The sequence below is a fragment of the Anopheles nili genome, chromosome 3 (genome assembly GCF_943737925.1).
Source record: "Anopheles nili chromosome 3, idAnoNiliSN_F5_01, whole genome shotgun sequence".
Lineage (NCBI taxonomy): Eukaryota > Metazoa > Arthropoda > Insecta > Diptera > Culicidae > Anopheles > Anopheles nili.
This window is the reverse complement of record NC_071292.1, coordinates 40,371,304-40,398,923: the sequence shown is the minus strand read 5'-3', so window position 1 is coordinate 40,398,923 and position 27,620 is coordinate 40,371,304. Positions and strand designations below refer to the sequence as shown.

Below are 27,620 nucleotides of genomic sequence, written 5' to 3'. Positions count from 1 at the left end.
TTTCGTAATTTATTGTCGTCTTATATCACTAGACCTCGATGCAAACAATTTGTTTACGGTTGAAAATGGAGGTTTTTACCAAATAATATCTGTTTGTCAATATCAAAAGGAAAAGAAACCAAAAATAAAAACAAAAATTTAGAAATGGAAATAGGAACAATTGAAATCATTGCGTACTTTAAAGCCTACTGTGATGTATAATATTAGAGTTTTTACGATAGAATAAGTATAATACATGAAGAATTAAGTTCTAATTTGCATTACTGTACTGAGAACAAGTTATGTCAATCATGCTATAATTACCATTATCACATTACGCGTATGTTAGACTCCCGTATTTTGTCTATGTTATAAAATAAATATAGATTTTCTAAAATTTCTTTTCCAAAACAAATAATATCGAATGATATTGCTATTTTCTCAGGGCTAAGGTTCGCTTAGAAGTATATTTGATTCAATTCCAAAGTACAGCTTGTGTTTGATTTGTAAATGTATGTAGTTGATAAGCCGCCACAGTCTAGGTAAACAAAAAATGGGTTAGCGATTAAAATAACAAACTCTCTATTTTGTTTGATTTTAGCGTTCGCCAGACATTTGTCTATTTGAGGAGAAAATTATGTTACCATCTGATGAAAATAATCATAATTATATTGAAAGTAACATTAATGTCCCTTTTGTACATCCGTACGTTCTATATTTCATTTTTTATCGCCTTAGTAAATGTTTGAAGATCCTTTGCCATGTTTGGGGTCAACGCTTAGCCATAAGCACGAACGAACAGTGTGCTGCACAAGAAAACGTGCACATAATTTTTAAATTGCTATCAATGGTAATGAAATTTGTAAATATTGCCAGCCGATTGTACAATTGATTTATTTTGTTAGCACTATTGTTGCGCAAATATGCTGTGCAAACAATAAATTGTCCCAATATGCCATTTGAATTGGGTGTGTGTTTTTTTTCTTAAATCTGTGCGGACCAGATAAACAAAACTTAAATTGCATACTTGCGACATGTAAATTAAAACTGCATTAAAGTGTCAAGTCCGTAATACAATATTGATTTGCTATTTACCTATAATGGTAGCTTTTACATATGATTTGAAAAAAGCTACCGTTTAAGTTCTACCTGTACTTATGATTGAATGTGATGCTGATAACAAAAACTGGTTTATGCTGTAGTATGTCGTTAAGCTATCCTGCACCAGAGCTGGTCGTAAATTACATAATAAACTATACCTCCGTTATGTTCAGTTTTGAAGTTAAAATCAAACACATCCGACAGATATCTAAAGAAAATACAAGTAGTCTTGAAAAATACCCAGCTTAGCGAAGTAATATTTCAGACACATTGTATCGCCGCCAATCGGCACGAAGATGTTGTACGATTAATGATAACGATTGCGTGTTTTTTACAAATATGGCACAGTTATACCTTGAAAATATCAGTTGAAATTGATTAGTTATGATTGAATCCTACTTTTTCATAGCTGCTCGATTTAGAGCGCCAGGCAGCAACAGCAGCATTGATTGAAAACATTTCATTCGTTATCAATAGTTAACGCATACGTTGCAACGGGAACTGGCGTTCAACCATGTGTGCCTTAGAAAATAGTATTTGGATCTTTCTATTCCATGCGGACGGTACTTCCTCGCACAAGCTGCCGCCGCATGGTTTGTGACCTTTATTTGTCCGATGATTAACGGTTTCAAATTTTATTGCCATTTTTATGTCCAGAGCACGACTATTCGCTATGCTATCGTGTGTAACAGTAAACATTTTCACCAATGTAGGACTATGTCACACTGTTAAAGAAGCTGTGTGATTTCGTAATTTTTTTCTTCGTTTTCGGTTTTCAGCGAAAACTATTGACTTTCGTATAGGACTGGAAATTTGTTTTAGTCTGCAAGAGGAGAGATACACCTTTGCACCACCGATGTTTACGTTTTAATATGAATGTTATGCAGCAGCACATGCTCAAGCCTTATGGACATTGAACTTTGTCGTGTAATGGTGATAGTGAACAAACTTTATGGCTACTTTTGTTGATAACCTTGAGCGAGAAGTTCATCTTGGCGCACAAGCATATGGCGGTAGATGATACAAAATAATGTGAAGAAAAATTAGGCAACATAAAAATCAAAATATCGTTACTGTATAACATATTGAAGCGTGATTGTATAGTGCTGCTAAAATAGTTCACATGATACACTACAGTACTAAAAACATGATCATTATTATGCACTTCTTGATCTACCATTAACACAAACGAGAAATGAGGTCAACTGGTTTCTTCAGGTATATGCGCTCAACGTTTTACTCAACGACTTAATGAACGAGTTGTATTGAACCATGGTTGTTTTCGAATACTCATCAAGAAGCACAGAAAAATCTTCTCGCTACGTATGGTCAACTTGCCGTGAAGAGAAACGGCTGTAAAATTTCCTTCGCACTCATCCTATAATACAACCACCAATACTAGTTTCCTAGCTTTTGCCCTGAAAATTGGTGCGATGTTGATTCTTGCAGGAGAGCCAAAGACAGAACGATCAAATGAGCATTGGTAGAATGCACATTACGCAATATATCAGCAAGAAATTAAACGACAATTAAACACCACCGCTCGTCGATTTTGACGAACCAAACTCAACAGGTACACAGAGGATGTATGAAACGCGCGGAACGACGAGAATAAATAAGCCTACGGTGGATAGAAACACCTCACGAGCCAGCTGTTTGTGCTGGAATATTAGCCAGATTTGAAAAAGGTCACACTTGATCACACTTACACCGTTGGCTAAGAAAACATTAATGCCGGGTTAGGCGCTGAATGGTTGCTGCACAGTTTTCGTAAAAAAAATGTTAGCGCAACACGACGAGTCAGGAGCACCACGACGACGTTAGCCGACTGCGTGCGCGAATGTTTATTCCCTCCCACAATGAACTTTCTACTGATGTCAGGTTAGTAGCTTGTCTCACGACGACAATAACAACAAAACTACCGTGGAAGCCGGACTGTCTTTTGTACTCACGATAGAGCTGGTCGGAAAACGTCAAATTATCTCAAACCTTGAAATGGAATCATAGTGTAATGTGCTACGGACATGCTTAAAACATATTAAATTATGCAATATTTTATGCAACAAAAGCGATATATGAAAGAGCGTGGAGGAGAAAGGAAGAAGTTAATAATCGAAAGAAAATAATGGATAAAACGGAAAACAACAAATAAATTGTAATAAAAAAGATCCATATTGAGAAATTGCATGCAAGTTGTATGCAAGTGACTTCACGAGAAGGGGTTTTGAATTTTTTTACCGATGGATATGGGTATCTTTCGGTTCCGGACACTAAATAAAGAACCGCCAGCACGAGCCGATATTTTTGTAGCAGTACATGTTTGCTCTCATCATTATTTATCTAAACCGTTCCTTCTATGTTTGCAAGAGAGAAAGACCTGTGCAGACTATTGCCACGTTGATGCTTACGGTACAAATTACGGTTGACGGTGCAAATATTGTAAAATCATTCGCATCGTGTTTTAATACGCATCGTTTTAAAATTATCAACATTGTTTTATTGTCCCTAAGTTTGACTCAGCTTATATGAAAGATATACTATTTAAAACGCATTGAAGTGACCGAAAGGAAGATGAGAGGACAGAAGGAAATAAAAGTAAAACTCCTAAAAATGCAATAGTTTCAGCGCTACTTAATTCAATCCATCCTTATACCATAACTTCTGGGTAAGCCATCCTTATGCAAGGTAATTTCTGGGTGCACCATTCGATTTTGACAAGAAACTTATGTATTAGTTAACATTTGAATCGCGCATGGGATACAATGAAGGTGTTCTGAAAAACATAGTGTAGAGAGGGAGGCAGGATTGATATATTAAGTTATTCGTATGTGAGTAACTTGGTCATGTGATCAACAAATTGCAGGGAAACTCCATCAAATAGCATGCATACCTCTTTGTGTAAAATAGGTTATAAATTTACCTGAGAATGATCATGGGAGTGAATGAATAAGACAATTTTCAATATTTTTATCTTTTATCACAAGGTTTATTTTATTTTTTATATATTATAAACAGCACATAAAAAAATCTGGTGCACAACGTGCTACAGATATTTGTATTCTGGCACAGTTCCATATCCGTTCACACCGACAGCGAGATTTAAATGCCCGATACTTGTATCGGCGGGCTTTTGTTGGAGACGTGTTTATAGTGGAATTGAATAAGTTCTGCATAAGCATTGTATCATTGACCGAATTTTTAGCATTTGAGTTTGTCCGTAATTTACTCTTTTTCGCGTAACCAACGATAGATCCAAATTTTGATGTGAGAAGAGGTTTACTAGTTTTAACCTGCTCCCCAAATGATGTGCTGTTTTTGCTTTCTTTAATGCTAGCTTGACCCGAGTTACGTTTTGAAGGACGATCCACGGCTGCCGCAGAGTTTACAATAGATAACTTAATAAATTTATTTTCACTTGTTTCAGATTGTGTCGATGTCTGAGCTATCTGAGGAAACGATCTTGAAGTTTGTTGTATTGATTTGGTGGACAGTTTGGTGGTACTATGATTGTTAATAGCTTGTATTATTGGTTTTATCTGAACTAAATTAACTTTTCTTAACTCTGTATTACTGTTTGTTACATTTATGTTGTTCAGATCAATGATCTTAAATTGTCCCACGATCTGTATGATGAAACATGAGACGAGAATTATTGCTGTTTCGAATGAGCTGAAAAAATAAAAACATAAAGTAATTACACTCACAGCTAGATATACATTTTATTTTTCTATGCGAATTTCGAAGTATGTTGTACTATAATTTTAGGCAAGTTTTACCAAATCAAATCAAAGGTAACCAATGGTTTTAGTTAGCATAGATTATTACAAAGAAGCCCTTCAGGAGTATTAATTTCAGAAAATTATTCACCGAATGCATCAAATTCAATTCAAAGTTTATACATTTATTTATACGATTATTGAATTTATATGATTGCATATAGCTCGACATTCACCATTCCATTTATGATGTTGTTCAATTTATATTACTTCATATTTATCACTCCATTCATCCAGCTTTTTGGCTCCGGTTGCGGTTTCTATGCAATCTTTCTAAGAGCGAATGTGATTTTACATTGAAGTGAAAAAGTGTCAATTATTATGCAAATAACTTCCATAGTATATCTTCGATTATAATCATTATCATCTTCAGCAACATTATCGAGTAAAATCAAATATTTTCATGATTTATTCGCAAACTCAACGTGGTAAAAACGTATGAATACACGATTTGTGCAGCCAGACGTCATTTGTCGTGCCAGATGGGTTTGGCAACAGAGAAAAAAGGTTAAGAACATGTAAATTATTTTCATTTTGTTCTGTTATACTTATAAAATACTTCTTAAAAATCAAATGTTGTGGTAGTCATTGTTGTCTTTAATTTCACACCCTCAAAGCCGTACAATAACGTACGCAAAAAAACAATGCTTGACCATGACATTGTCTCGGCGAAAAACTGTTTCACTGCGTTGGATACTTTTGAGATAACCGATAGGCAAAAGGTAATATGTTCACCGGACACCAGAAACCCGGAACAAGATGAAATACGATTTATAAATGTAGACATAATTACATGCATAAATTAACTTGTCCGTTTACGTATCATCTGAACATTGCGGCACGCTGGACTGACGCAGAGCACATTTATTTTCATTATGCCCTTTTTCTAAAGACAGTTTTTAATGGTACGACTAATATTGTTAAATATAAAATATATTATATGTTGTTAAATAATTATATTATTCGAAATATTCATCAACAGCATGCGCTTGAGAAATACTTGGCACAAACTTTTCGAATTTAACCTTCAGCAGCAGTAAGTTCAGAGATACTTTTGCTAAAGCATATAACATATTTTTTTCCAATATCTACATGCTAAAAGAACTCACTTCATTAATTGCATTATGTAAAGTCTGTTTGGTGTTTGGGTATTTTTGCAGTCTTATGTATTGTTGTTGCCGAAAGATTTGGATCGCTCAACGCAATGCACACTTGAGCGTCCGACACTAACATCACCACTATCAATGACCGAAGATCGATTAGCACTCTACGCGAGAATCTTGAAAGAAGCGCACCTGGCCACGCAATATTGTGTAGCAAACGGACAGCTTTACTCCAGCACGTGCTATCGTGGCGATAAACAAACTACCAATGAGGTGAGCTACATTCAACTGTTTTGAAGGTCTTTTTCCTACCAAGCTCCTTTTTTATTGGTATCCCATTCCTTTCTTCATCAAGTCTACTCGTTGCGTGCCTTTTATTGTTTTTTTGTCCATTTTTGCTCGTTGTTTTTCGACGATCTGCTCCATCTTCCGTATCTTCCATGGCTCGGTGGCTAAATGCTCTGGCAGCAGTATTCAGAGTAAGTTATTTTTCTTGTTTTTTTTTCTTCTCATAATCAAGCCCACTCATTCGCTCTTATTACCACTTATACCTTGTGCTTCGAGCTCGTCTACCTTTTTTTTGAATAGGTGCTTAAATTTTCTCAGCTTGGCAGCATAATCTTCTTATGATTATAATATGTAACAGTGGTGTGTGGAGAAAGAAAATAAATAAAACAAAATACTGAAACGGCTAGACCTTTTTTTCCTACACTTCATCAACATTAGTATGCTCAAGCAGTTATTTTGTGTGATATTTTGAAAAATTCCATGACCTATACTAGGTCTAGCGTACAGCTGGTGTAGCAGAAAACTACACGAGATATACGGATACATGATTCAATTTAATCTATAATTCACGGTCCTCAACTTTAACAGAATTTAAACAAATTTCAAACCCGGTTGTTTTTTTACAATTTTTGTTGGTATAGTGCAATAAAATTTATTCGGTTAAGGGTGCACATACAAAATGTGCGGAAAATGAGTCGTGGGAATTTATCAAATCTTGGCCCATTTCGACCAATGCCACGATTTGAGAGTAAAATGAGTGCGGTACGTTTTTGGTTCAAGACACTAAAATTAACACACTGTAAGTGGTAAACTGAGAAAACGTGTTAAGCTTGTAGCTTTTGTAGAGCATTTAATACAAATATAAACATTTAAGCTTATTGTACTACAATGTCATGCTTAGTTTTCAAAGCATTTACTACTTTATTTCTGTTATATTATTAGCTAACATGATGAAATACGATAACTTTGCTTATTTTTTATATACTACGGTATTAAATACTACCTGTTCAGCCTATTTTTTTTAGATTGCTTTAAAAGATTGTAAATTTTACAGTGCTCTCCAGAAGGAAAATCTTTATTCAAGAATAAGAGCTCCAATTACAATTTAATTTTATTCAAATTTTATAAAACAAGAAATTCAAGGCAGTATGGCAGGTGCAAAGGAGTATAACGTAGACCAAAGTGTGGAGAAACAAGTGTTTCTTATAAACAACGTAATTTTATTCCTACAAACTCATGTAGTTTGGCAGTGAATAACAAAAAAATGTGGGTGGTATATGCGTTTTTAAAGTTTATTGTCTCATTCTAATGCCTCCCTTTACATCAACCATCAATTTTATTGCATCTTTTTTCGCTGACCATTTTCGCATCACCCATTATTTTGATACCGTTACGATTTTTTTTACCGTTTATGCTCAATCATATACCACCTTACTAGCTAGCCCTAATTTATTGATTCCAATTAAGCTCCCATATTCTACCCATAGTTTTTGTTACCTACCTTTTCATCGCTTGTTCATCTGCTATCGTTTATACTATTATCCTATTCTCCATCGCTATCTCGCATCGCCCATCGTTATAAATATGACGATTTTCTATGTCATGATTTTATTTTTTTTTCTACTTCTCGACTAATTCCTATCTAATGCTTCCTCTCTTCTCTACAGCCCCACGATTTGGCCTATCTTATTGACTACCGCTTTTAGGATATATGCAATTTTGGGCAATGAATCCTACTTTTCTTCTGCTAAGTCATTCAAAATAAAAGGTATATTTTCATTTTAAAATACGTACCTGAAACCCACACGGCTCAATTCCCATTTACAAATTATGGAATACCTTAATAAAGGCCCTATGGGCGTCTTCGATTGAACTACATGAGCCCTGTACCAAATGAAGAGTTGCAATAAAAATACATTCATTCGGTTCTCAATTTTATTCGCTCGGTTACGGGCAGCAAATCATAAACCGTCGTTATGAGCTGAAATTTACAGAGAAGTACAAGTATTCGCAGTGTGGTGATCGCAATCGTTGTTTGTTGCACTCATCGCATAGTCGTTTGCAGGAGGAAGAGATCAAGTAAAATTAATAATTTTACTACATGTTCATATATACAATCATAAGGCCTACGTCACCATATGCTCCATAGAATGGAATTATCCAGCACTATGCAGGAGCATGACCTTCTGGGAAAGGGTGCATGATTTTTATCTGCTCTTTCTATTTGCTTTGATTCGTGGATGTCAAAGACATCGTAGAAAGAACATGAAGTTTCAAGAAGTGAGCTGATGATAAATGCGACGAAGGTAAAGGACCTGATTACTGGAGTCTCTGACTGTGATAGGGTGCGACTGCAGGGAAGTACCACGAGTTGTAAATGAGTGCCACACGATCTCGACCGAGGCAGGTGGACCAGAACCTGCCGCAGATCGGCCGCAACAGAGGATACAGTTTCCTGGTTACTGGTTGGAGACTAGGTCATGTCTGCATGATGTGCTCAACAATGATAGCGGGCTAAAGAATAAAAAGATGCTTACTATCATTTCTTTTCATAACTTCCAATACGGATGGTTTTTGCTCGAGTTTATTTAGTGGATTTAGCGGACATCGCGGATAAACTAGTTGTCCAGTACTATTTTACTCTAAAAGGCCAGTCCATCAGAGCCACGTTTTATTTGAAAATAAACGGGAGTATTATAGTACTCCCTTCTCACCCTGTTATACCGTGTTATAAAACACGGCAGCGAACCCTGTATTATGAATCTGGATGGGAATGTCATTTTTCCTTGCATGGATCTTATTGCTGTCAAAGACTTTAACAACAGATTACGTGGCTGAGGACAACAACCAAATAACATCAACTATAAAATGAAATATTCAATAAATTTCGTCCTGTTGTTGTTTATTCAGTGTGTCATATTCGTAAATGGCTATTTCATAACCGTGGACCCTCATTCCGAGGAATGTTTCTTCGATAAAGCCGAAGCAGGAACAAAATTAGGTTGGTAAAAGTTCGAATGGGATACACTCCCGTGCTTTAAAAGAGAATGTAAATAAAAAGGCTGTTTTTATGTGCTTGCTGTAGGACTCATGTTTGAAACGGTAGAAGGTGGTTTTCTCGACATTGAGGTACGTATCAGCGGACCGGATCGAAAAGTTATATACCAGGGCGAGAAAGAATCTTCCGGAAAGTATACTTTTTCCGCATATGAAACCGGCGCATACCACTATTGCTTCAGCAACAAAATGTCTACACTGACTCCAAAGGTAAACCTGCGCTTTCTTTAAAACGACGAAACATTTTTCACACCGCTATGGAATCTTACAGGTGGTAATGTTTTCAATGGAAATCGGAGAAGCACCCAAAGGAACTGTTGGAGCAGTCAACGAAGGAGAAGCCGGGCACATAAAGCTAGAGGATATGATTCGCGAGCTGTCTGGGACACTAACTAGTATTAAACACGAGCAAGATTATATGCATGTAAGCATTACTAACTTTACCTATTCTAGCAAGTTTCGGCAAGCAGCAGATAATTAAATTATACTATAATGTTTATAGGTACGTGATCGCATCCATCGGTCAATCAATGAGAGTACCAATTCTCGTGTCGTGTTATGGTCTTTCTTCGAAGCTATCGTTCTTATAGTCATGACTGTAGGCCAAGTGTATTATCTCAAGCGATTCTTTGAAGTGAAACGAGTGGTTTAAAAAGCCCAGGAAATAAAACTCGAAATATTATTTACTGCGCAAATATCTGTCTTTTTTTAATGAATTAATGAGAGTAAATTGTGGCAGCAAGGATTTTTTTTTGGATTTGAGAATTAAGTAGCATAAATGTGGTATCAACCCAAATGTTCCTTCAAGTAAACGATCCTCGTTTATAAATTGGCATGCTGAAACAAACATCGTTGCATACTGTCAAATAATTCGCACTCACACTGTGTCTGACTTTCTCATTAAACTTTTCCTTCTGCTGCTGTTGCTGGTATTGCCACAGGAGTTCAAAAGTTTGTACGCGTTTACCGACACCGTATTTTCGCAAATGGCTTCCATTCTGCGTAGATCGAGCCTCCTGTTGGCTGACATCGCCAGCAAATCATCCCCTAAGGTAGGAGTAATACCCAAATAAATCAAGCTAAGCCAAGGGAAATCCCTTTCAGTTTTTATCAAGTGCCTTCTAAGGTAGAATTCTCCACAGTAAGAAAGTTTATGTAATGTGTATGTTGACCGTGAATTTTGTTCAATGCCCTTGTATGGAACAATATAAAGGAGAAATTTCATGAACAAAATAGTACAATTTTAGTAATATAACTTGTTTCGTGATGGTATCATTCGCTTTTAATCGATTTGATGCAAGGAACCTGTTTGTATGATGTAGGTTATGCAATGTTTTCATTCGTTGAATAGTCGATTACTGCATGCCACAGCTTCTATTGTTGCTTGGCTCAACCGCCGATGATTCGCCTGGGACTTACTGTGATGACTGATCGCTGATCAAGTGGTTCTGCGAACTAAAGCACGTGACGTCATTGATCGTGTGTTGCAACCTGTTTGATGGAATTTAATTGAAATCAACTAACTAAATTTAGCTAATTGGTATTTACTGCTTGGTATTTTCAGGTGCTTGCCACAGGATGTCAAAAACGCCATTTGAACGTGCAGGAACACGTCTCATACTCCTTCCTGAATGAAGCGGGAATTCCAACACCCAAGTAAGTAGTGAATGCTAGTGGATCCACAAACCAACACTGGGAATGATTTTGTATGTAAATAAATTTCGCTTCCTATAAGACACTAGCATTGCTGTTGTTGATAGTGCGTTATCGCAACGCATGAAGCTGTGTATAACGGAGTATAGGTCAAGCTATGTTTAATCGTAAACAAATGCAGGCTAGTCTGTTATCGCGTTTGTTGTTGAATTATTGATTTCAACATTTGTTGATGAATTATTCTTCTTGCTCGTCATGCGTTCATCTATCATTGACCCATATGGACGACTTAATGATACTTTATAAGGAATTTGGTGCTTTTGCAATATGAAAAGTGCGTGTGTTTGAATAATGTTTTTTTTTCTTTCGCAGATTTGGAGTAGCAACTTCTGGATCGGAGGCAAAAAAAATTGCAACTGATCTTAAAACAAAAAACCTTGTTCTAAAAGCACAAGTACTAGCCGGTGGTCGAGGTAAGGGAAGTTTCAAAAATGGTTTGAAAGGAGGTGTTCGCGTAGTGTTTTCGTAAGTATGACGGAAACATTCAAATTTGGATGACCTTATACTGAAGCTTATGTTACAGACCACAGGAAGCCGAAGACATCTCGAGCAAAATGATCAATCAATTACTTGTGACGAAACAAACGGGAGCAGCGGGACGTATTTGTAATTCGGTGATGGTGGCCGAACGAAAATTTCCTCGTCGTGAGTTCTACTTTGCTGTTATGATGGAGCGAGCGTTCAATGTATGTATAATATTTATTTAGAAATATTAGCAATAACATTCACAAAAAATTCCTGCATTTATTACAGGGCCCAGTTCTGATTGCATCGTCTCAAGGTGGTGTTAACATTGAAGAAGTTGCCGCTGAAAATCCAGATGCGATTGTCTACGAACCTATTGACATCAACAAAGGATTGCAAAAGGATCAAGCGATTCAAGTAAATTTGAACAAATACTATGTTTATTTTCACATCTTGATATAGCTTGATTTATGCATTGCCATACTAATTTTGATTTTGCTTTCTTGTAGGTTGCCAAGAAGGTAGGACTTCAGGATAAGTTGGAGGAAACTGCTAAAATGTTACTCAATATGTACGATCTGTTCGTCAAGAAGGATGCTTTATTGATTGAGATTAATCCATATGCTGAAGATGCCGCGGAAACATGTGAGTATGGGAAATGAATAGGGGTTTTAAATGGATAGTCGATAATATTTGCTGTGCAAAATCTCATTGATTAAAAGAATTTACAAAATTATCAATGCAATCAAGTGATTTTTCCATTTTTTAATCCTTATCATAATTTTGACCTGTCGACATGGATTTTACAGCATTGATATTCACGATTTTAAAGTTGAAGAAGTTCAAATGTAGCTTCGTCAACAAATAACATGGTTTGTTCAACAATAACATGTATAAATTCATTGTGATTGAAATAATCTAAAAACAATTTCTTGCGTAAATATTAACACGGCGCTCGTAGGTATTTATTGTTAAACGAAAATTAGTACAAAGTAACCACTATCCATCACCGCAACTAGGTAGAGTGCTGTATTCTAAACACAAGAGACGCGAGGTCGTCCCGGACTTTTTTTTTCTAAATAGCCCCTGGCAGTGATGAGTGATACGTGAATCTAAAAATAGATCAAATACATCATCACTCCGCGAAAAGACATTGATCCGGCATATCATCCATCAAATCGGAGGAAAATATAAAATTATTAGAAAACCTGACAACAAGCAAGGGAAATAATCATTTGATTAGATCAAATTGGTTTTATTTGTCTTTTGTACAGTGTCTTACAACGCACTGTGTGTATAATGTTGAAGATTTGAAAAACTTTTCATATTGTTTCATAATTTGCTAATAGAATTAATGTTTGTAATTTTAATGTCATTTCAATAACTATCAAACCAAACATACATCAAAAATCCACGAATAAATGCATCATGATTGAACCATGTCTTCACACTTCACTAGGCGAGGAATGTAAGTAACCGTGGATCATAATAAATCAGTCAGCATGATCAGCATGAAATGCTTTTAGTTATTTTCGCATGATGAACGCTGTTAACAACGTTAAATTAAATTTTATTTGAGTTGAGTTGAGTTTTACGCTATTCAGTAAGCAAATTAGTTTTACGAAAAGACACTTTATTTTAAGACGAATATGCTTGCATGACTGCCTTGGAAATACGCGATTTATTTACTAATTTGTATTGCATAACATTTATATTTTCTTTATTTTCACTATTCGAATAATTTCAATACATTGTGCATAATAAATCATGATTTCTGGTGTGGTATTTCAATTAATGTTACGTGATTGGTTGGAACAGTTTATTTATCTGTGTGTTCGTATATCTTTGTAGAGTATCTACAAAAAATGATTATTCATTTGAAACGATTAACTCACGTTTTAACCATATCTTATTTGTATCTTAGATTTCGCCCTTGATGCAAAAATGCGCTTTGATGACAACGCGGAATTCCGCCAGAAGGACCTTTTCGCTAAACGCGATCTATCGCAGGAGGACAAGAAAGAGGTAGAAGCATCTAAATTCGACCTAAACTACATCGCTCTCGACGGCTCAATTGGTTGTCTTGTGAATGGTGCTGGTCTAGCGATGGCAACAATGGACATCATCAAACTGCATGGTGGTGATCCAGCCAATTTCCTAGACGTTGGAGGTGGTGCGAGCGTGAAAGCCGTCAAGGAAGCGTTTAAAATCATCACGTCCGACCCGAAAGTACATGCCATTCTGGTCAACATTTTCGGCGGAATAATGCGTTGCGACGTAATCGCTGAGGGTATCATTCAAGCGACCAAGGAACTTAACATCAAAATGCCAATCATTGTTCGATTGCAAGGAACAAACGTGAACGAAGCGAAAGATCTTATAAAGAAGTCTAAGCTGAGAATTCTCCCGAAGGACGATCTTGATGAAGCTGCCATGCTATCGGTACATTTGGCTCAGATTGTTCATCTCGCTCGCGAGGCTCATCTGGATGTAAGCTTTGAACTACCAGACAGCTACGTCGTCTAATCTTCAAACGTACGTCATCTATCGTAACGATTAGTATCGTGGCCCTACAAGTATCTATCATGTCTCGTCAAGCATTAATTTGTCGATTGATTTGTCCACAACTACCGAGGGACGGCTCTTGATGTGTGTATTTATTGCTGTATCGTATGGGTTCAACCAGGTCACTTTTGCAACTCGTAAGCGCACCGTTAACATGCTGCGGCATCATCTTTGAAGAACCATGCTCGATGGAAGAACCTTCGAAATTTGGATTACTGTTACCATCAATAAATATGACTACAACGTTGAACGCTATAATAGTCCCTTTGCTTGCTTGTTTGAAATCCGAAAATCTGATGCAGTACATAAAAGGTTGGTACTGTAACGACGTGTCATCATGTAGCTATTTTGAGAGACTAATGTTGGCGATTTGATTCATTTTTATGATTAATTAATTTACACACAATATTAGATAGTCGTTTTTTGTTGCTATTTTCAATATCTCGAATCTACTGCAAAACATTCGAAATGTACGTCCGCAAACCAACTCTGTTTCAAGTAATGTGACAGTTCTTATTACTTGCGGCGCAAGGATTCGCTCGCGGTTGGTGGCGGTGGTGGGCCCCTTTTATGCAGCTCCTCTAGATGGGCTAAGATCATTTGCGTACGGTCTGTCGCAATGTGATGCAGCACCAGATAACGACGATCATTACGCAAGATATCCTCCACCTCACGTAGATGATTTGCATTCTCACGATAGAGCTCGAGGCTTTTATGTGTAATGAACTTACACTCTTGCAATAGCTCTCGAAACGCTAGTTTCGCGCTTGCCGTTTTGTCTTTAATATAATCTCGAAATTCTCGTTCACCCTGGGGGGAGGAGGGACAATTATGTATTAATTAAAGCCTGGATATAGCAGTGCCAATTATATTACATACCCTTTCACTACTGTTGTACTTTAAATATCGTGGATCATCTCGGATCATTTTTTTTATTTCCTTCCATTGCGATGTTAGCTCTAGGGATGCAATTTCATCAAGCATCTCGCGAAATTTATCTCGCTTTTTACGTACCAGATTGGCAATGTGTTCATTAAACAGCCTAAAAAAACATATGACAAGTACAATGCACCGCGTAAGTACTTAACTAACACCGCCATGGAACAATATGTTTTACAATAGTCGCGAGTCCTTACCTTTCTCGATCGTCTCGATCAAGCATGGAAATCAGTTCCCATCGGTGATCTTTTTTCAATAACTTTTTAACTTCTTTCCAAGTAAAGTCCGCGTTTCGCACTAAATCTGCTAATAGCGCATTGAAATGACGCATGGCCTCGTCCCTCTGATGGTGTTGCCGCTCCTTGTCACGGTCACGCAAATGAGTAGCTAGCGTTCGCTGAACCTCTTTCTCCCGTTCTTTAATACTGGCCTCAGCACGCAATTTGCGATCACGCTCTTTCTGTTGACGCTCGATTTCATCCTCATCGGACGTATTGCAATCTTCGCCTTCGTCATCGTCCACATTGTTGTTAGCAGCATTATTCTCGTTACTGCTACCTTTATGTAACGCTGTGTCGCGCTCATTTGATCGACTTCGTTTATCACGCGAACGCTCTCTTGACCTCCGCGAACTGCGGTGATCACTGCGATTGCTGCGCTCCTTGTGATCCTTTTCCCTTTCTTTTTCCTTCACTTTTCGTTTTTCTTCCTTAATTGCCCGTATGTAGTCGTCAAACAGTTCTTCACGCAGCGAATGTTCTACGATCGCCTTATACCGGCTGTCGCCTTCTAACTTCTTACGCACATCACTGAGACGAGTGTGACGATTAACGTCGCTTCGTTCACGAAGCATTGCAAGAAAATCTTTTTTCATCTAGAAGGTATACAAAAAAGGGTATTTTTATCAATCATTTTCGAAACACGTCCGTCTGAATTTTTGCGCAGCAGGAGAATTATGTATCCATTAGCTCACCTGATCCTTACGGCTTTGTTTTTCTTCTTTTTCTCTTTTTCTAACTTCAACTATATATTCATTGAATAAGCTTTCTCGTTCACGAATCTTTTCAATTACCTTGAAACGCTCATCTTTGCCGTACTTTTGGGCAAATTCGCTAAAGGATGATCTGGAAAAAAAGAATATAAAAAATGCATTCCACCATCCTCGCTTGTAATACAAAACGCATGCAAAGGTGAAATGTTTTGAACTTACTTTCCATGCAAATGAGCCGTTTCCATGAGAGTTCTAAAATCGTCACGCTTTTGACGCATTTTGTTCCGTTTTTCCCGCCGCTCCTCATCCGCACGATCCTTAACATATTTTTCAAACACTTGCTTGCGTTCTTTGGACGTTAAAAGCAGATATCGAGCATCGAACACAATTTTATGCAGCTCCTTTTCCCACGTACTAAACGCGGACACATCCTTTTCACGAAGCATTTCCCGAAATGACTTCATACGCACATCTAGCGGTATGAGTGTTCGTTCGCGAGCAGCCCTAGCCTCTGCCTCCATAGCAATGGCTTCCTTTTCGTCCGGATCATTCCCGGAACGTGAAGTGGCGTGGTGAGCAGATTTAACCTGAGTGTCTACATCAGCCTTCAATCGTTTACTCGATTGCTCTCCACTATCGTCTCCGCTAGACTCCGTGTCAGTTGGACCAGTTCGAGGCTCGCTGGCATTGTTGCTATTATTCACAGGGTTCTCTACCGAACCCTCGGCTTCTGTTGCCACACCGGCTGACGAAGTTGCAGCACTTGGACCTGACGAGGCAATTCCTTTACTACTAACATCAGCAATTTCCTTAACTCCACCCGCCACCCCGAGCAGCTGTTGAGGAGGTACCAGTACAGCTTTATCCACATCAGCGCGTTCTTTAAGATCTTCTGGTCGCTCCCATACTGAGGTGCGTGTCGAAGGATTGTAAAAGAACACACGTCCATCACCAGTCCATACAACACACCAGGGAGTTCCACTAATGGGTGTGCTGGAGATCGGACGAGATTTGTCTTGGGGCTTGCTGGCCTTGGCTTTCTCGTCTTCTTCTTTTCGTTTTTTCTCCTGATCTAACTTCCGCTTCCGTTCTTCTTCGCTGGCTATAGTCTTATCATTTTTAGTCATAAATGAAAGAGGATCGAAAACGACAGCCCCTGTTGAAATTGGCAACTGTTGAAGCCGCAAACCGGATCCCGGCACCGATACACCCATAGGGGGACAGCCTGTTCCTGCGAGTGGGGTAGGAAACTGCTGGATCTTAAGCCCCGCTGTCGTTGGAGGTCCCTGCATCGAAGGCATCATTGGCATTTGGGGTGGTATTGGAGGCGCCAAAAATGGTGGAATAGTTGGAGGAATTTTCGGTTTTTGTCTGGCAGTCCATATTGCCATCTTGGCTTCTGCAAAACAAAAAACAAAATTTACAACATATGTTCTCGTATAGAATAGTTAGTTCTTTTTTCATACTTTCCAAATCACGCAAAGCAAGCGGTTTTTCCCACACACTTTCTCCCTTGGCAGAATTATAATAGAACATGCGACCATCGGGTGATGCATGTTCGCTCCAGACTGCTGCCTTAGCAGCAACTGCTGGATCAACTTCTGTTGGTTTTATTTCAGTCATAGCCTGCTTCACGGCATCTAGAGGATGGTTCTGTCCGATCGTCCAAGTTTGGCCATTATTAACTGCGGGGGAATTCCATGGTGGAAAATTGGAAAAATTCGGCGGAGGCATACCAAACGGAGCCATTCCGAATGCTGGTGGCGGGCCGGTAAAACGTGTCATGGCACTGTGTAAAGAAACTGGTGCGCTACCCGTTGTATTTACTGGAGCAACTGTTGCAGCGGTTGGAATAATTTCCACAACCTTTGAATCTGTCGACTTTGGTTGTTGTAGCTGCTGCTTGTTGAAGGCTTCAATTTCTGCTTGTGTCATTACGTTAACATTGCTACCTTCTGGCCGGGTCCATGTTGTTTCACGCGTTATTGCGTGATAATAATACGATTTCCCATCCGCAGTTTTAGTTTCTACCCATAACTCCTGCTAAAATGATAAGAAGAAATCAATCAGAGTAAACGGTTTAACAGAATTCCTTCTTTTGAGAACATAACCAAACTCGTGCGTCCTAGTACATGGCTATCCATACTCACAGCAGTAACGGAATTGGCCGACTTCGGTGGCGTTGTTCCGGCACCAGCTCCGGTACCATTTTTAGTAGGTGAAACAGCCCTATCATCTGTTTTTGTTTCTACCGTTGATGGCGATGATGTTTCGGCTAGTGGATTTTCTAATAAGCCTTGCTCGCTTGGTGTGCCTTGGTTTGTTGTATCATCAGCATTATTGGCATCGGTCGGCAAAGGATTTTCCATGTCGGCATTCATGTCATATGCGTACTTGACAAAAGCGAACGGTAAAATAACACACAGTAGCGCGAAAAGTTCGAAACACTATATTGCCGCGGAAAACTATTTCATTTTTGTTTGCTCGACATCAACAAATTGGAAAATCGTAGTAAAAAAAAAGCATTTACTTCTTGTTCTTTTTCTTTCACGATATTATACCACGGTAAGGATCGCGATTCCAGTGTAAGTAAATTATTAATTTCGTTAAATTATTGATCGATGAATTGACAACTCCTCTCAGAATATGATTTGTTAATGTAAAAAATATTGTAACAAATTTTCATTTCATTTAATCAAAGACCTGCTCTCATTCACTTTTATGGTGCCCAAGCTTTTAGATAAACAGCCATGTTTTGACAATCGATATAATGTTGAACGTCTATATGATTGGGTTGAAATTTTAACGTTTTCTCTTTACTCGCAAAATATGAGAAAAGAGGCATTTTTGCTAAACCATAAGTAAATATTGATAAAATTGACAGAAAATTAATGATAAGCATCAATGCCAGATAGATAGAAATATATTAATATATTCTTATGCTAGACTGCATAAGGGTCTCATTTTAAAAATTTAATCCTAGAAAATCTGTAAAATTACTTAGAAAATAACCTGTACGATTGCCCATTTTTGAAAAAAAAAGTAATACTTTTATCCTGGCTTTGCCTTCGTCAGCGGGTTGCATATTCATGAATATATGAAATGACTAGTGCAGTCAAGCTAACAGACGCACGATTCCATACAGGAGAGCATAAGAATCATATCGTTAAATCGACCTTAATATTTAAACTTACCAATCTCGACGTAATAGAGGGATTCGTATAAGATGATCATCTTCATCTTATAGATATGGGAGCAAGCAGGCCACTGAAATTGTTGTGTTCATCGTCAGTCTAGAAATTCAATTCATTTATTCATTTTTGGAAAGGTACGAAGTGTAGAAATTTACTCTTCTAAGTGAGTGTTGTAGTCTTGAACGGTTGATTTTCCGAAAATGCGTATGAAAACTTTGTATAATTTGTCTGTGCAAGAGTTTTGCCATTGTCAAAGTTTTATCACATTTATTGGAGCTATGCAGGTCAACTCTTGAATGCTTTTATCATAAATTGTGCAACAAGTTATGATACAAATTTGACACTTTTAAACTAAAAAAACTTAAAACATCCAAAACTTCTCCTATCTTTAGTCAAAAGACAGCAACAACATTATTATTGAAGGCGAATTAAGCGCATCAACCTTACCGGCAGCGAACTGGTCATACTACAACGTGAGGAGACTTAAAAAACCTGTATATAAATATCAAAATAAATACCGCGACAAGTTGAAACTATATAAAACATTTATATTCCAAGAACTCAGATTGAAATACTCACAAGTTGTAATAAACAAATAATACGAACAAATGATCGATAGATCAACTGAATTAGAACTGTTCAATAATCCGCTACGTTGTAGTCACATGCAAACATATCGTGTTGTTGTAGCTAAAGGCCTAAAGTATTACTTTGTACTTTAATGAAAATTTCTGTCATCAAAATAACCTACGAGTTGAATCGTTTTTAATCAAAATAAAAACAATTCTCAAATATTACAGAGCATTCGAAACTTCATAAAACATTGTTGAGGATTATCGATTCCATAGGAAAACTGACTTTTTTAAAAAGCTGTTTTCACCAGAATTCAAACAATATTTTAAAAACACAAATACAAGTCTCATCATATCTTGCTCAAGATTCTCTATCAGATATATCATGTATATTAGTTATTATATACAGAGTACAATAGAAAAAAATTAATAGCCCTTCCTTTTATTTATACGATAAAATGTAAAAAAATAAGACAATATTCAATAAATCACTAAGAAATCAATAACAGATATGCTATTCAAAAATAATCTCTTACATATCTTATGGCTATTTTATTACTATACACTGTATGTATGTTCCTTCTAACTATCCTAAGCTGTTTTTATATCCTTGTTACTATATTAAGCTATTATAATTATTACTAACGATGAAGACACGACATCTACCTATATCGCGTTGTTTCGAATGATTTAATTTTTCAAGAGAGAAATTGTCAAGGAACACTCAAGGCAACTATTGACACGTGTGAAACCGCTCTGAATACAAAAATTTTCTGTTTTTTTTTCTAATCGACATCTGAAATGACTAAAATCTAGATGTGGCGGCTGTTATCAAACTCAGAGGTCCTTCACACATTTTCTTTTCAGGTATCGTTGTTAAAATGCTTTTAAAAGTAATTTTAACATAAAATCCAAGCGAACGTTGTAATTCGACTTTCATTCCAAATAGGGTACGATTAAGATACGTACGAGATGGTGTTTATGTATATAAGATAACACGGAAGTAAATAAGGAGCAAATTGAAGCATCAATTACATTTGTCATTTCCAAATACAACTACAAGGGTTAGAAACTAACAAAATCTATTGAGAATAATATAAAGCAAAATCGAATTTCCTTCTCTATACTGATCCAGATCACCGCATGCACGGAGCACTCTAAAGGAATTAGAAGATGTGGACATTAGTCGACTTTATCGCCCCTAGTGGTTGGTATCTGAACTAACAAAACCAGCACATAGTGGCGTCTAAGTCGCCGATCGTTGACACTTCTGTTCGAATTTGAGAAGAGCTCTTCGGCTCGGATGCTTGAAGCAGACTGTGTAAAATCATTGACTACTGATCTGTGCGTTATAAACACAAACTTGAGGTTAAACAGACATCTTTCATTTTTACAAATGTCAGCACAGCGGATTATAGTTAATGGCGATTAGACGGTGAAGAAAGCGCTCGTCTCAATTACAAACAAATTGAGTGCTAATATTTTACGTATATTAAGATTTTTTTGAATTGGTTATTCATATAAAATTGAATTTATATTGATAAACAAACACTGAGGCAGGATCCACAAGTTATATCACTCCATAAGCTCTCGTTAAAAGAAGTCATCCTTCGCAAACACAACCCAAACAAAGCATCATTACGTTAAGAGTTTTGTATTGTAGTTTGTACTGTAAGTAAGTTGCCTGTAAAATGGTTAGTAAGCTTGAAACAACTGAGACGTCTTCCGATAAGAAACGACGTAAAACGAGCAGCACCAATGCAGCAGACAATTCCACATCAACTGCCAAAGCATCGAAGGAGGATATTTACTTGGTACGTATCTGGAATAGTTGCTGACCGGCTTGACCTGCTGGAGTAGGCGGCTTGATCACTATGATAGAATACACGAACAAGACGGAACGGAAATTCCATTCGGGAAATATAATTCTATTCTTGTTTCACCTAGAACACTATCGCATTCGAAGAGCAAGAAGCCAGTAGACGTTCCTCAGCTAATGACGCTAGCTTGTTTCATGACACCTGTGACGAGTTACGTACAATATTTGCGGATATAGCCAAACTGAAGTCAGAAAACTCGGATGAGGCCTTGCGATCCAAAATAGCCGAAAAACGCATTGAAGGATCTCTGGCTTTTGTGCTTTTAAAGAAGCTGAACCGCCTCGATAAGGTACGCATTCGGGAAGGTCGAGATGCGTTGCATAAGGAAAAGTTGCGCGTAGATAGCAACCGCTTGCAGCTTCAAAATTTGTTGTACGAAGCAGAACATTTAAGACGTGAAGTACAACGGTGCTATTTGTTTAAGAGCCAAGACGAAGAAATCGAGCTCGTGCCTGTGGCAGAATTCTATGAAAAAGCACCGGTCTCCGTATCGCGACCGGAGATCACGAAAACAGATGAACATGCACGTCGCATTGCTCGGTTAGAGTGGGAACTGCAGCAACGTAAAGAGCTCGATGTCCATCTCAAAGAATTACAGACTCTTAAAGAGGCGGTCGAAAAGGATATTGTGTTTAAAACGGAACGCCTCGATTCATTGGCGCCTCGATTGAGAGACCTGTTGGTAGCAACGAGACCTTTGCAGGAGGCTCTGGAAATGCCTATCGAGAAAGGCTGGAAAATACAAAAAACTGTTCGATTGTTACCGCAGCCGTTATATCTGCTTTATGCCAATGTCACTGCTTATGGGGAAGCTTGTGGTAATGATGATATTTCCTTTTTTCAAATGTGGGCATTAAATGATTGAATCGCTCTATTAAACTTTCACAGATAACTATGTCTCCACGACAATTCAAGGGGACGAAGAAGAAGCAAAGCAAATGGTTATAATTGCAAATGAATACGAGCCAGGCAGCAGATCTGACGTTGATTCTGGAAGCAATTCACGGGATCGTGTTGATTCTGATAATGATGAAAATGAACACGAAATTGATCGAGGCACCAAGAAAAGGCATCATCGTAACCTTACAAAAACAAACCTAGACGAACAAAGACGCGAAAAGCTTTTCAAACCACATCCGTTGAGTGTAACAATAACTATACGCGCCAAGGAGTGTCCCCAAGCTCTATCGACCAATAGCAGGCCGTTGAATCCGGCTCTGTCACTAACATTTTCCTATTTACCTAATATGCAAGTGGTTGCGATGAACTGCACTCTGATTGATTTATCCTTGTCAGGGATAGCCGCTGGTGATGTGCTGTCCGTCGACACCGTGCTGAATGAGGTGTTTCCTGGCGATAAAGGAGAAGAAACTCCAAACCCTAGGATCAACTATCAGCTGCAACAGCTGTCGATCGAAGTGAATGAATTTGCGAATTTGTTAAAGGAGAGGAGCTTAGGAAAACCATTTCTTTGGGCGCAAAAACTGTGCGGACTTGACTATACCCTGCGCAATCCTAGAAGTAGAAGTCTTACAATGGATCTACCGGATAATAATACGATACATGAAACCGTTCCATCAATCATACGTCTAGTTCGCTCGCGATGGGAATCTAGATTGAAGCTTTATAAACAGATTCATGATCTGGAGAGCAAAATGATCGATACGTCTATCAACGATGAACGTGGACACCCGATCCGTATTTCTAGTACCGTTCTACAGTGGAGCTCAATTTCGTTTGAAGATTACGTTTCTTCAGGAGTCGCAAATGTATTTATCGACGATGCCGTTGCAACGGCTAGTGATCTTTACTTCCGGGCCATCGTGATACGTAATTCGGCGAAACTTGAGAGCTACATATGCGTACCTTGTCGCTACCCGGAAGCGTCTCCTCTATGGTCTTTTTCATTGAACTGGAATGGAAAGCACACGGCGTCATCTAACAGCTCCTTACGGGTAACTACCCTGTGTTAACCTGTATTTTGTTCGTTTAATACAACTGACTGTTTTTTTGTAACAATTACCGTTTTTAGGAAATGGAGTACTGGTGCAACAGTTTGTCAGCAATGGATTATTCAAATGATATTTTGCCAATGCAGTTGAAACGAGCAATGTCCTGTCTAGATATATACCTTGAAACCGAAGGACCTTATTATACTCCGGCTGAATTTACTCAAGACAAAACGTTCGTTAAACCTTTCCGGGGTCGGACGAGATCGCAACCGTTTCGAATTGCACCGAATGGCAGCAGTTGTTTGTTTACACAAATATAAGAACCGAAATGCGCATTTTTTTATACTTTTTTATTTTTTCAACACAACTGCAGGAAAAATAAACTGAGTTTGATCATCGAATGGCAAAAAAAATTAAAGTAGAACAAATTCGCATTTAGTTAGTAAGTTTAGCGGGTAGATTGTTTTTTTTTTTCTTTCGCGCATTAGCGTCATTTGATACACGTGAGCGTTATGCGAGAATGCTGTCTTCCAGTTTTGTTTGCACGTTTAGCTCATAGCCTAATTGCTTGAAAGCATCAGCAATATCTGCTATTCGTTCTGGGTGGCACACGATAGCGGTGCGCGTACCAGTGGTTGAAAACAAATGCTTAACGTAGCGCTCTCCAACACGACATAAATCCTCCTTATTTACCATGCCAACCTGGCGTACTAAAGATTGGTTGTATCCTAAAGGAACGTTTTTGAAGCTGGCGAGAACCGATGCATCCACTACCTTTTCGATGCTATTTTCCCGCGCAATAATTTCAAAAATTAATGAACTTCTTGCTGATTCCAACAGTGTGGCATCCCATTCGGCTCCTTCGCCAAGTTGTTTTTCCTAAAAATAAGGCAAACAATAAAAATGTGTTGAGAAGAATGTGGACTTTCGCGCGCTAGTCCCAGTGGGTAATGAGTTTGAAAAAGCAAACTTACCACAATCGATACTGCTTCTTTGTACGCAGCAACAACATTCGAGGAACGATATAATGTAAAATACATGAGACCTTCATTAGGCCGAGGCACTATACTATATCCATACGCAAATCCTTGTCCACGAATTTGTCTCCACAATGGTCCTTCCAGTTGGGTCAAGTATTGAAGAAACAGTAACAAGGGCACAAAATCTGGGTCTTTAAAATCGGTAATCGCTTGGCAGGTGCGAAATAGAAATACGCTTTCAATGCTGCCCAGCCCAACTATACAGCCAGCAAATTGTTTCGAGGTATCATTGTTTGGCATCATATGATTCCAATCTTGAGTTGATGAGAAACTACCAGGATAATGGAACGGAACGGTAATGGGATGTAAAATCGTGCGTATGTTACCATTTCGCTTACTTACCTTTTAACATGATCAGATGGCATGTCGCTACGCACAAGTGCCTTCCAGGGAAGAATCAAATCCATACCAAGGGCTTTCATGACGTGCCAATCGGCTGCCATACGAATCCCTAGATTTGCTGGCTGCGTAATTATCTCTCGTACCTTGTTGAGATTCGCGATCACCAAGCTGGCTGTATCCGGGGTTTCAATTAACTCTAATAGTGAAGCCAAAAACTTGGACTGTTTCAACATCGAAGAGCATCGCACGTTACTATCATCTCGATAATACATAGCTTTCAATATGTCTTTAGCAATCGAATTACCCTCTCGCTTGTTCTGGGCTACATCGTTAACAAGCTTTGTAGCGCACACTTTAATACGTTCGACAGTAAATTCAGTTTTGTGGAGCAATTTCGTTATCAGCTCGATGCCTACTTCGTACTTTTCCCGAATCACTTGCATAGACAAGGTAACAGTATTCGAATAGGCACCCACGCTAAAACGATTTAGTGACTGAAAACCTACATCGGTCGATGTTACGACTGTAGAAGATTCTAGTGCAGCTACGACTTCTTCATACGGTATCAGTTTGTCGCCGCAACGTAAAGGCGATTCGGTGAGCAGCTCCAACAGCAGTACCAAATATGAACGTAATTCTGCACTTAGTTGTTCGGTGTTCATAGTCACTAACAGCTGTTGGAAAGCATTTTGGATCGCAAAAAATTCGTTATTCATCTTAATCGTTTTGAATCTAAGCATTTACTTACGTAGCAAAAATTGGTGTGCAAATCGTACACTTCCGCATAAACTGGGAGATCAGCAATTTTCAAACCGGAAGGATCCGCTCCACTGTTGGAGGAATAAATTTCAACGGGGTAAAATTTAATACCCTCCGTACTGGGCACAGGAATTGAGGTAATCATTTCATCCGGCGGTGGTTGTTCGTTCACGGCCATTGCCTCGGATAAAAGCTTCTCCTTCTCTTTTAATCCGTTTTCTCCGAGCTGCTTTCGCTGCTGTTCCAGTCTAGATTGCTCAGCGCTTGCAGTGCGCACATTTTCTTTGATGCTGGGGACAGCGCGCACCGCTACGTATTTGCTCTGTGTGGGTAGACAATAGACAAAAATATCCATAAATGAGTGTTTACCGTACGTTTGAACATCCAACATGCAGCATCGTACTTACATTGACGATATATTTATTTAGCAACGCACGCCAGAAAGCTTCATCCTTGTCTTTAAGCTCCTGCAGGTATCGATTTGTGTTCAGACGGTTTTCGAACTGCAAACAGTACACACCAACAAAGCGATATTAGTGTGAATCGTCAAGCGGATCACGCACTATCATACCAGAATTACCTCTTTCTCATCGGATCCATACAAAACATCTCCGATGACGTGGAAAGCAATATCATCGTGCGGATTCGACTCTAAGCTGCTTAAAGCTTCCAATCGGTAGCGTTCGATGACATTTTTCATGCGTTGCATTTCCAACGCTTCTTTGCCGGTTGCAATTGATTCCAACACTTGCGTGAGCTTGTCGAATATAGCATCTTCCTTACCGATCGGAACGTTTTCGAACGATATGTATAGCAACGAAACTGAGTTCTCCACTATGCTGTAAGCAACCCGGCTCGCATAAGGATCTTCAATTTCGACAAACTCACGTTGTATCGGACTGGCGGATGTATCCGTAAGGTAGCGCAACAACACCGAACAGGCGGTGATTTCCTTGTGCTCTGTCGTGGCTTTCGGGCCTCTCCAGGACACGTTTACCAATCCGCAATCTTCCTCATCTGCTGGGTACTCAATTTTGATATTCGTCGAGTCTTCTAGCGGTGCAACGGGCGTTTGCCACGGCCTTTCAAATGGTGGTAATGCGCCTTTGGAAACAATTTTCTCCTCAATGGGTTCGAGGGCCTTGAAGATGTCTTCGTGATTGAGAATCTGCCCGGTAATGATGACATACAAATTGTCGGGACGGTAGAATGCTGCATGGTAAGCTCGAACTTTCTCGTTGGTGGTACTGGACCGAAGATTACTCATGATTCCACCCGTTTCGGCACTATACCCACTGTTGGGATACATGGCACGGAGCATTTCCAGGTTCACCCTTGATTCGCCAGTGTTCTCTCGTCCTTGCATTTCGCAATATACCACGCCTCCATCTTCTCCCTGCCCGGTAATGTGGTGCACTTCCGTGACGAAACCAGCGTCGCTAAGCGTTGGATAGAGTATGTGATCCAAATACACCGGCAGCAGTGATAAAAAGCCCGTACTTCCGGCCGTAGTCATCGTGTAACATGTATGATCTCGGTCGGTCCAGGCATTTGTACCGGATGCCAAACATCGGTTGGCTACCAGATCGAGAATGCCCTTGTACGGGTACTTTTCCGATCCGAGGAATATGAGATGCTCCAGTGTATGAGGCAGACCGTCATCATCGTGCGCCTCGGTAGCAAGGGTGAAATAACCATTTACAACTGGACCTTCCACTTCGCCAATGATCACCGTAAGACCGGTGCGCTCCGAGCGATACTTGTGAACGGGAATTACTTCGTTTGCCTTTACCGTAACTAGGTGTTTAAACCCCATTTTAAATTACCACGATTTTTATTTTGCAGAGCACGTATGCAATCAACACTTTCAACTCAAAGAACACCAAACCGATGCAAAGTTCGTA

At 38.7% G+C, this 27,620-nt stretch overlaps 6 protein-coding genes across 6 annotated transcripts; 3 read left to right on the top strand and 3 right to left on the bottom strand.

Annotated features, from left to right (window-relative positions):
• Positions 1 to 4,085: 4,085 nt before the first annotated feature.
• LOC128724315 (uncharacterized) lies at positions 4,086 to 7,756 on the bottom strand. Its single transcript, XM_053818044.1, has 2 exons — positions 7,749 to 7,756; positions 4,086 to 4,749 (listed from the first exon to the last, which is right to left on the bottom strand). Exons 1-2 carry the CDS (start codon positions 7,754 to 7,756, stop codon positions 4,086 to 4,088), a joined length of 672 nt encoding a protein of 223 aa, XP_053674019.1.
• A 1,316-nt stretch (positions 7,757 to 9,072) lies between these two features.
• Positions 9,073 to 9,981, top strand: LOC128725641 (transmembrane emp24 domain-containing protein 2). The gene is made up of 4 exons (XM_053819401.1): positions 9,073 to 9,248; positions 9,333 to 9,514; positions 9,576 to 9,728; positions 9,807 to 9,981. The coding sequence occupies exons 1-4, from the start codon at positions 9,116 to 9,118 to the stop codon at positions 9,954 to 9,956; spliced, it is 618 nt and encodes a 205-aa protein (XP_053675376.1). The 5' UTR covers positions 9,073 to 9,115; the 3' UTR covers positions 9,957 to 9,981.
• A 254-nt stretch (positions 9,982 to 10,235) lies between these two features.
• LOC128725640 (succinate--CoA ligase [ADP-forming] subunit beta, mitochondrial) lies at positions 10,236 to 14,299 on the top strand. Its single transcript, XM_053819400.1, has 7 exons — positions 10,236 to 10,356; positions 10,869 to 10,960; positions 11,330 to 11,482; positions 11,541 to 11,703; positions 11,771 to 11,899; positions 11,992 to 12,127; positions 13,407 to 14,299. Exons 1-7 carry the CDS (start codon positions 10,291 to 10,293, stop codon positions 14,006 to 14,008), a joined length of 1,341 nt encoding a protein of 446 aa, XP_053675375.1. The 5' UTR covers positions 10,236 to 10,290; the 3' UTR covers positions 14,009 to 14,299.
• A 169-nt stretch (positions 14,300 to 14,468) lies between these two features.
• On the bottom strand, positions 14,469 to 18,358 carry LOC128724314 (transcription elongation regulator 1). The gene is made up of 7 exons (XM_053818043.1): positions 18,128 to 18,358; positions 17,444 to 18,017; positions 16,197 to 17,376; positions 15,960 to 16,110; positions 15,184 to 15,860; positions 14,927 to 15,089; positions 14,469 to 14,857 (listed from the first exon to the last, which is right to left on the bottom strand). The coding sequence occupies exons 1-7, from the start codon at positions 18,356 to 18,358 to the stop codon at positions 14,564 to 14,566; spliced, it is 3,270 nt and encodes a 1,089-aa protein (XP_053674018.1). The 3' UTR covers positions 14,469 to 14,563.
• Positions 18,359 to 21,434: 3,076 nt separating this feature from the next.
• LOC128723541 (THO complex subunit 5 homolog) lies at positions 21,435 to 23,980 on the top strand. Its single transcript, XM_053817294.1, has 4 exons — positions 21,435 to 21,557; positions 21,691 to 22,441; positions 22,512 to 23,578; positions 23,656 to 23,980. The coding sequence occupies exons 1-4, from the start codon at positions 21,435 to 21,437 to the stop codon at positions 23,893 to 23,895; spliced, it is 2,181 nt and encodes a 726-aa protein (XP_053673269.1). The 3' UTR covers positions 23,896 to 23,980.
• LOC128723540 (uncharacterized protein C05D11.1-like) lies at positions 23,934 to 27,532 on the bottom strand. The gene is made up of 6 exons (XM_053817293.1): positions 26,297 to 27,532; positions 26,124 to 26,219; positions 25,706 to 26,038; positions 24,958 to 25,631; positions 24,550 to 24,886; positions 23,934 to 24,454 (listed from the first exon to the last, which is right to left on the bottom strand). The coding sequence occupies exons 1-6, from the start codon at positions 27,530 to 27,532 to the stop codon at positions 24,086 to 24,088; spliced, it is 3,045 nt and encodes a 1,014-aa protein (XP_053673268.1). The 3' UTR covers positions 23,934 to 24,085.
• Positions 27,533 to 27,620: the final 88 nt, after the last annotated feature.

Excerpts from the sequence above, each read along its gene's own strand:
- LOC128725641 (XM_053819401.1), top strand. The coding sequence starts at position 9,116 with ATGAAATATTCAATAAATTTCGTCCTGTTGTTGTTTATTCAGTGTGTC. Across the intron at positions 9,515-9,575 it reads TGTCTACACTGACTCCAAAG|GTGGTAATGTTTTCAATGGA; the intron begins GTAAACCTGCGC and ends GGAATCTTACAG. Across the intron at positions 9,729-9,806 it reads ACGAGCAAGATTATATGCAT|GTACGTGATCGCATCCATCG; the intron begins GTAAGCATTACT and ends TAATGTTTATAG.
- LOC128725640 (XM_053819400.1), top strand. The coding sequence starts at position 10,291 with ATGGCTTCCATTCTGCGTAGATCGAGCCTCCTGTTGGCTGACATCGCC. Across the intron at positions 10,961-11,329 it reads GCGGGAATTCCAACACCCAA|ATTTGGAGTAGCAACTTCTG; the intron begins GTAAGTAGTGAA and ends TTTCTTTCGCAG. Across the intron at positions 11,704-11,770 it reads TGATGGAGCGAGCGTTCAAT|GGCCCAGTTCTGATTGCATC; the intron begins GTATGTATAATA and ends CATTTATTACAG.
- LOC128724314 (XM_053818043.1), bottom strand. The coding sequence starts at position 18,358 with ATGAATGCCGACATGGAAAATCCTTTGCCGACCGATGCCAATAATGCT. Across the intron at positions 17,377-17,443 it reads TGCTTTGCGTGATTTGGAAA|AAGCCAAGATGGCAATATGG; the intron begins GTATGAAAAAAG and ends TTTGTTTTGCAG. Across the intron at positions 15,090-15,183 it reads GATCGAGACGATCGAGAAAG|GCTGTTTAATGAACACATTG; the intron begins GTAAGGACTCGC and ends ATGTTTTTTTAG.
- LOC128723541 (XM_053817294.1), top strand. The coding sequence starts at position 21,435 with ATGGTTAGTAAGCTTGAAACAACTGAGACGTCTTCCGATAAGAAACGA. Across the intron at positions 22,442-22,511 it reads TGCTTATGGGGAAGCTTGTG|ATAACTATGTCTCCACGACA; the intron begins GTAATGATGATA and ends AAACTTTCACAG. Across the intron at positions 23,579-23,655 it reads CATCTAACAGCTCCTTACGG|GAAATGGAGTACTGGTGCAA; the intron begins GTAACTACCCTG and ends TACCGTTTTTAG.
- LOC128723540 (XM_053817293.1), bottom strand. The coding sequence starts at position 27,532 with ATGGGGTTTAAACACCTAGTTACGGTAAAGGCAAACGAAGTAATTCCC. Across the intron at positions 24,887-24,957 it reads CCATCTGATCATGTTAAAAG|TTTCTCATCAACTCAAGATT; the intron begins GTAAGTAAGCGA and ends TTATCCTGGTAG. Across the intron at positions 24,455-24,549 it reads AAGAAGCAGTATCGATTGTG|GAAAAACAACTTGGCGAAGG; the intron begins GTAAGTTTGCTT and ends CCTTATTTTTAG.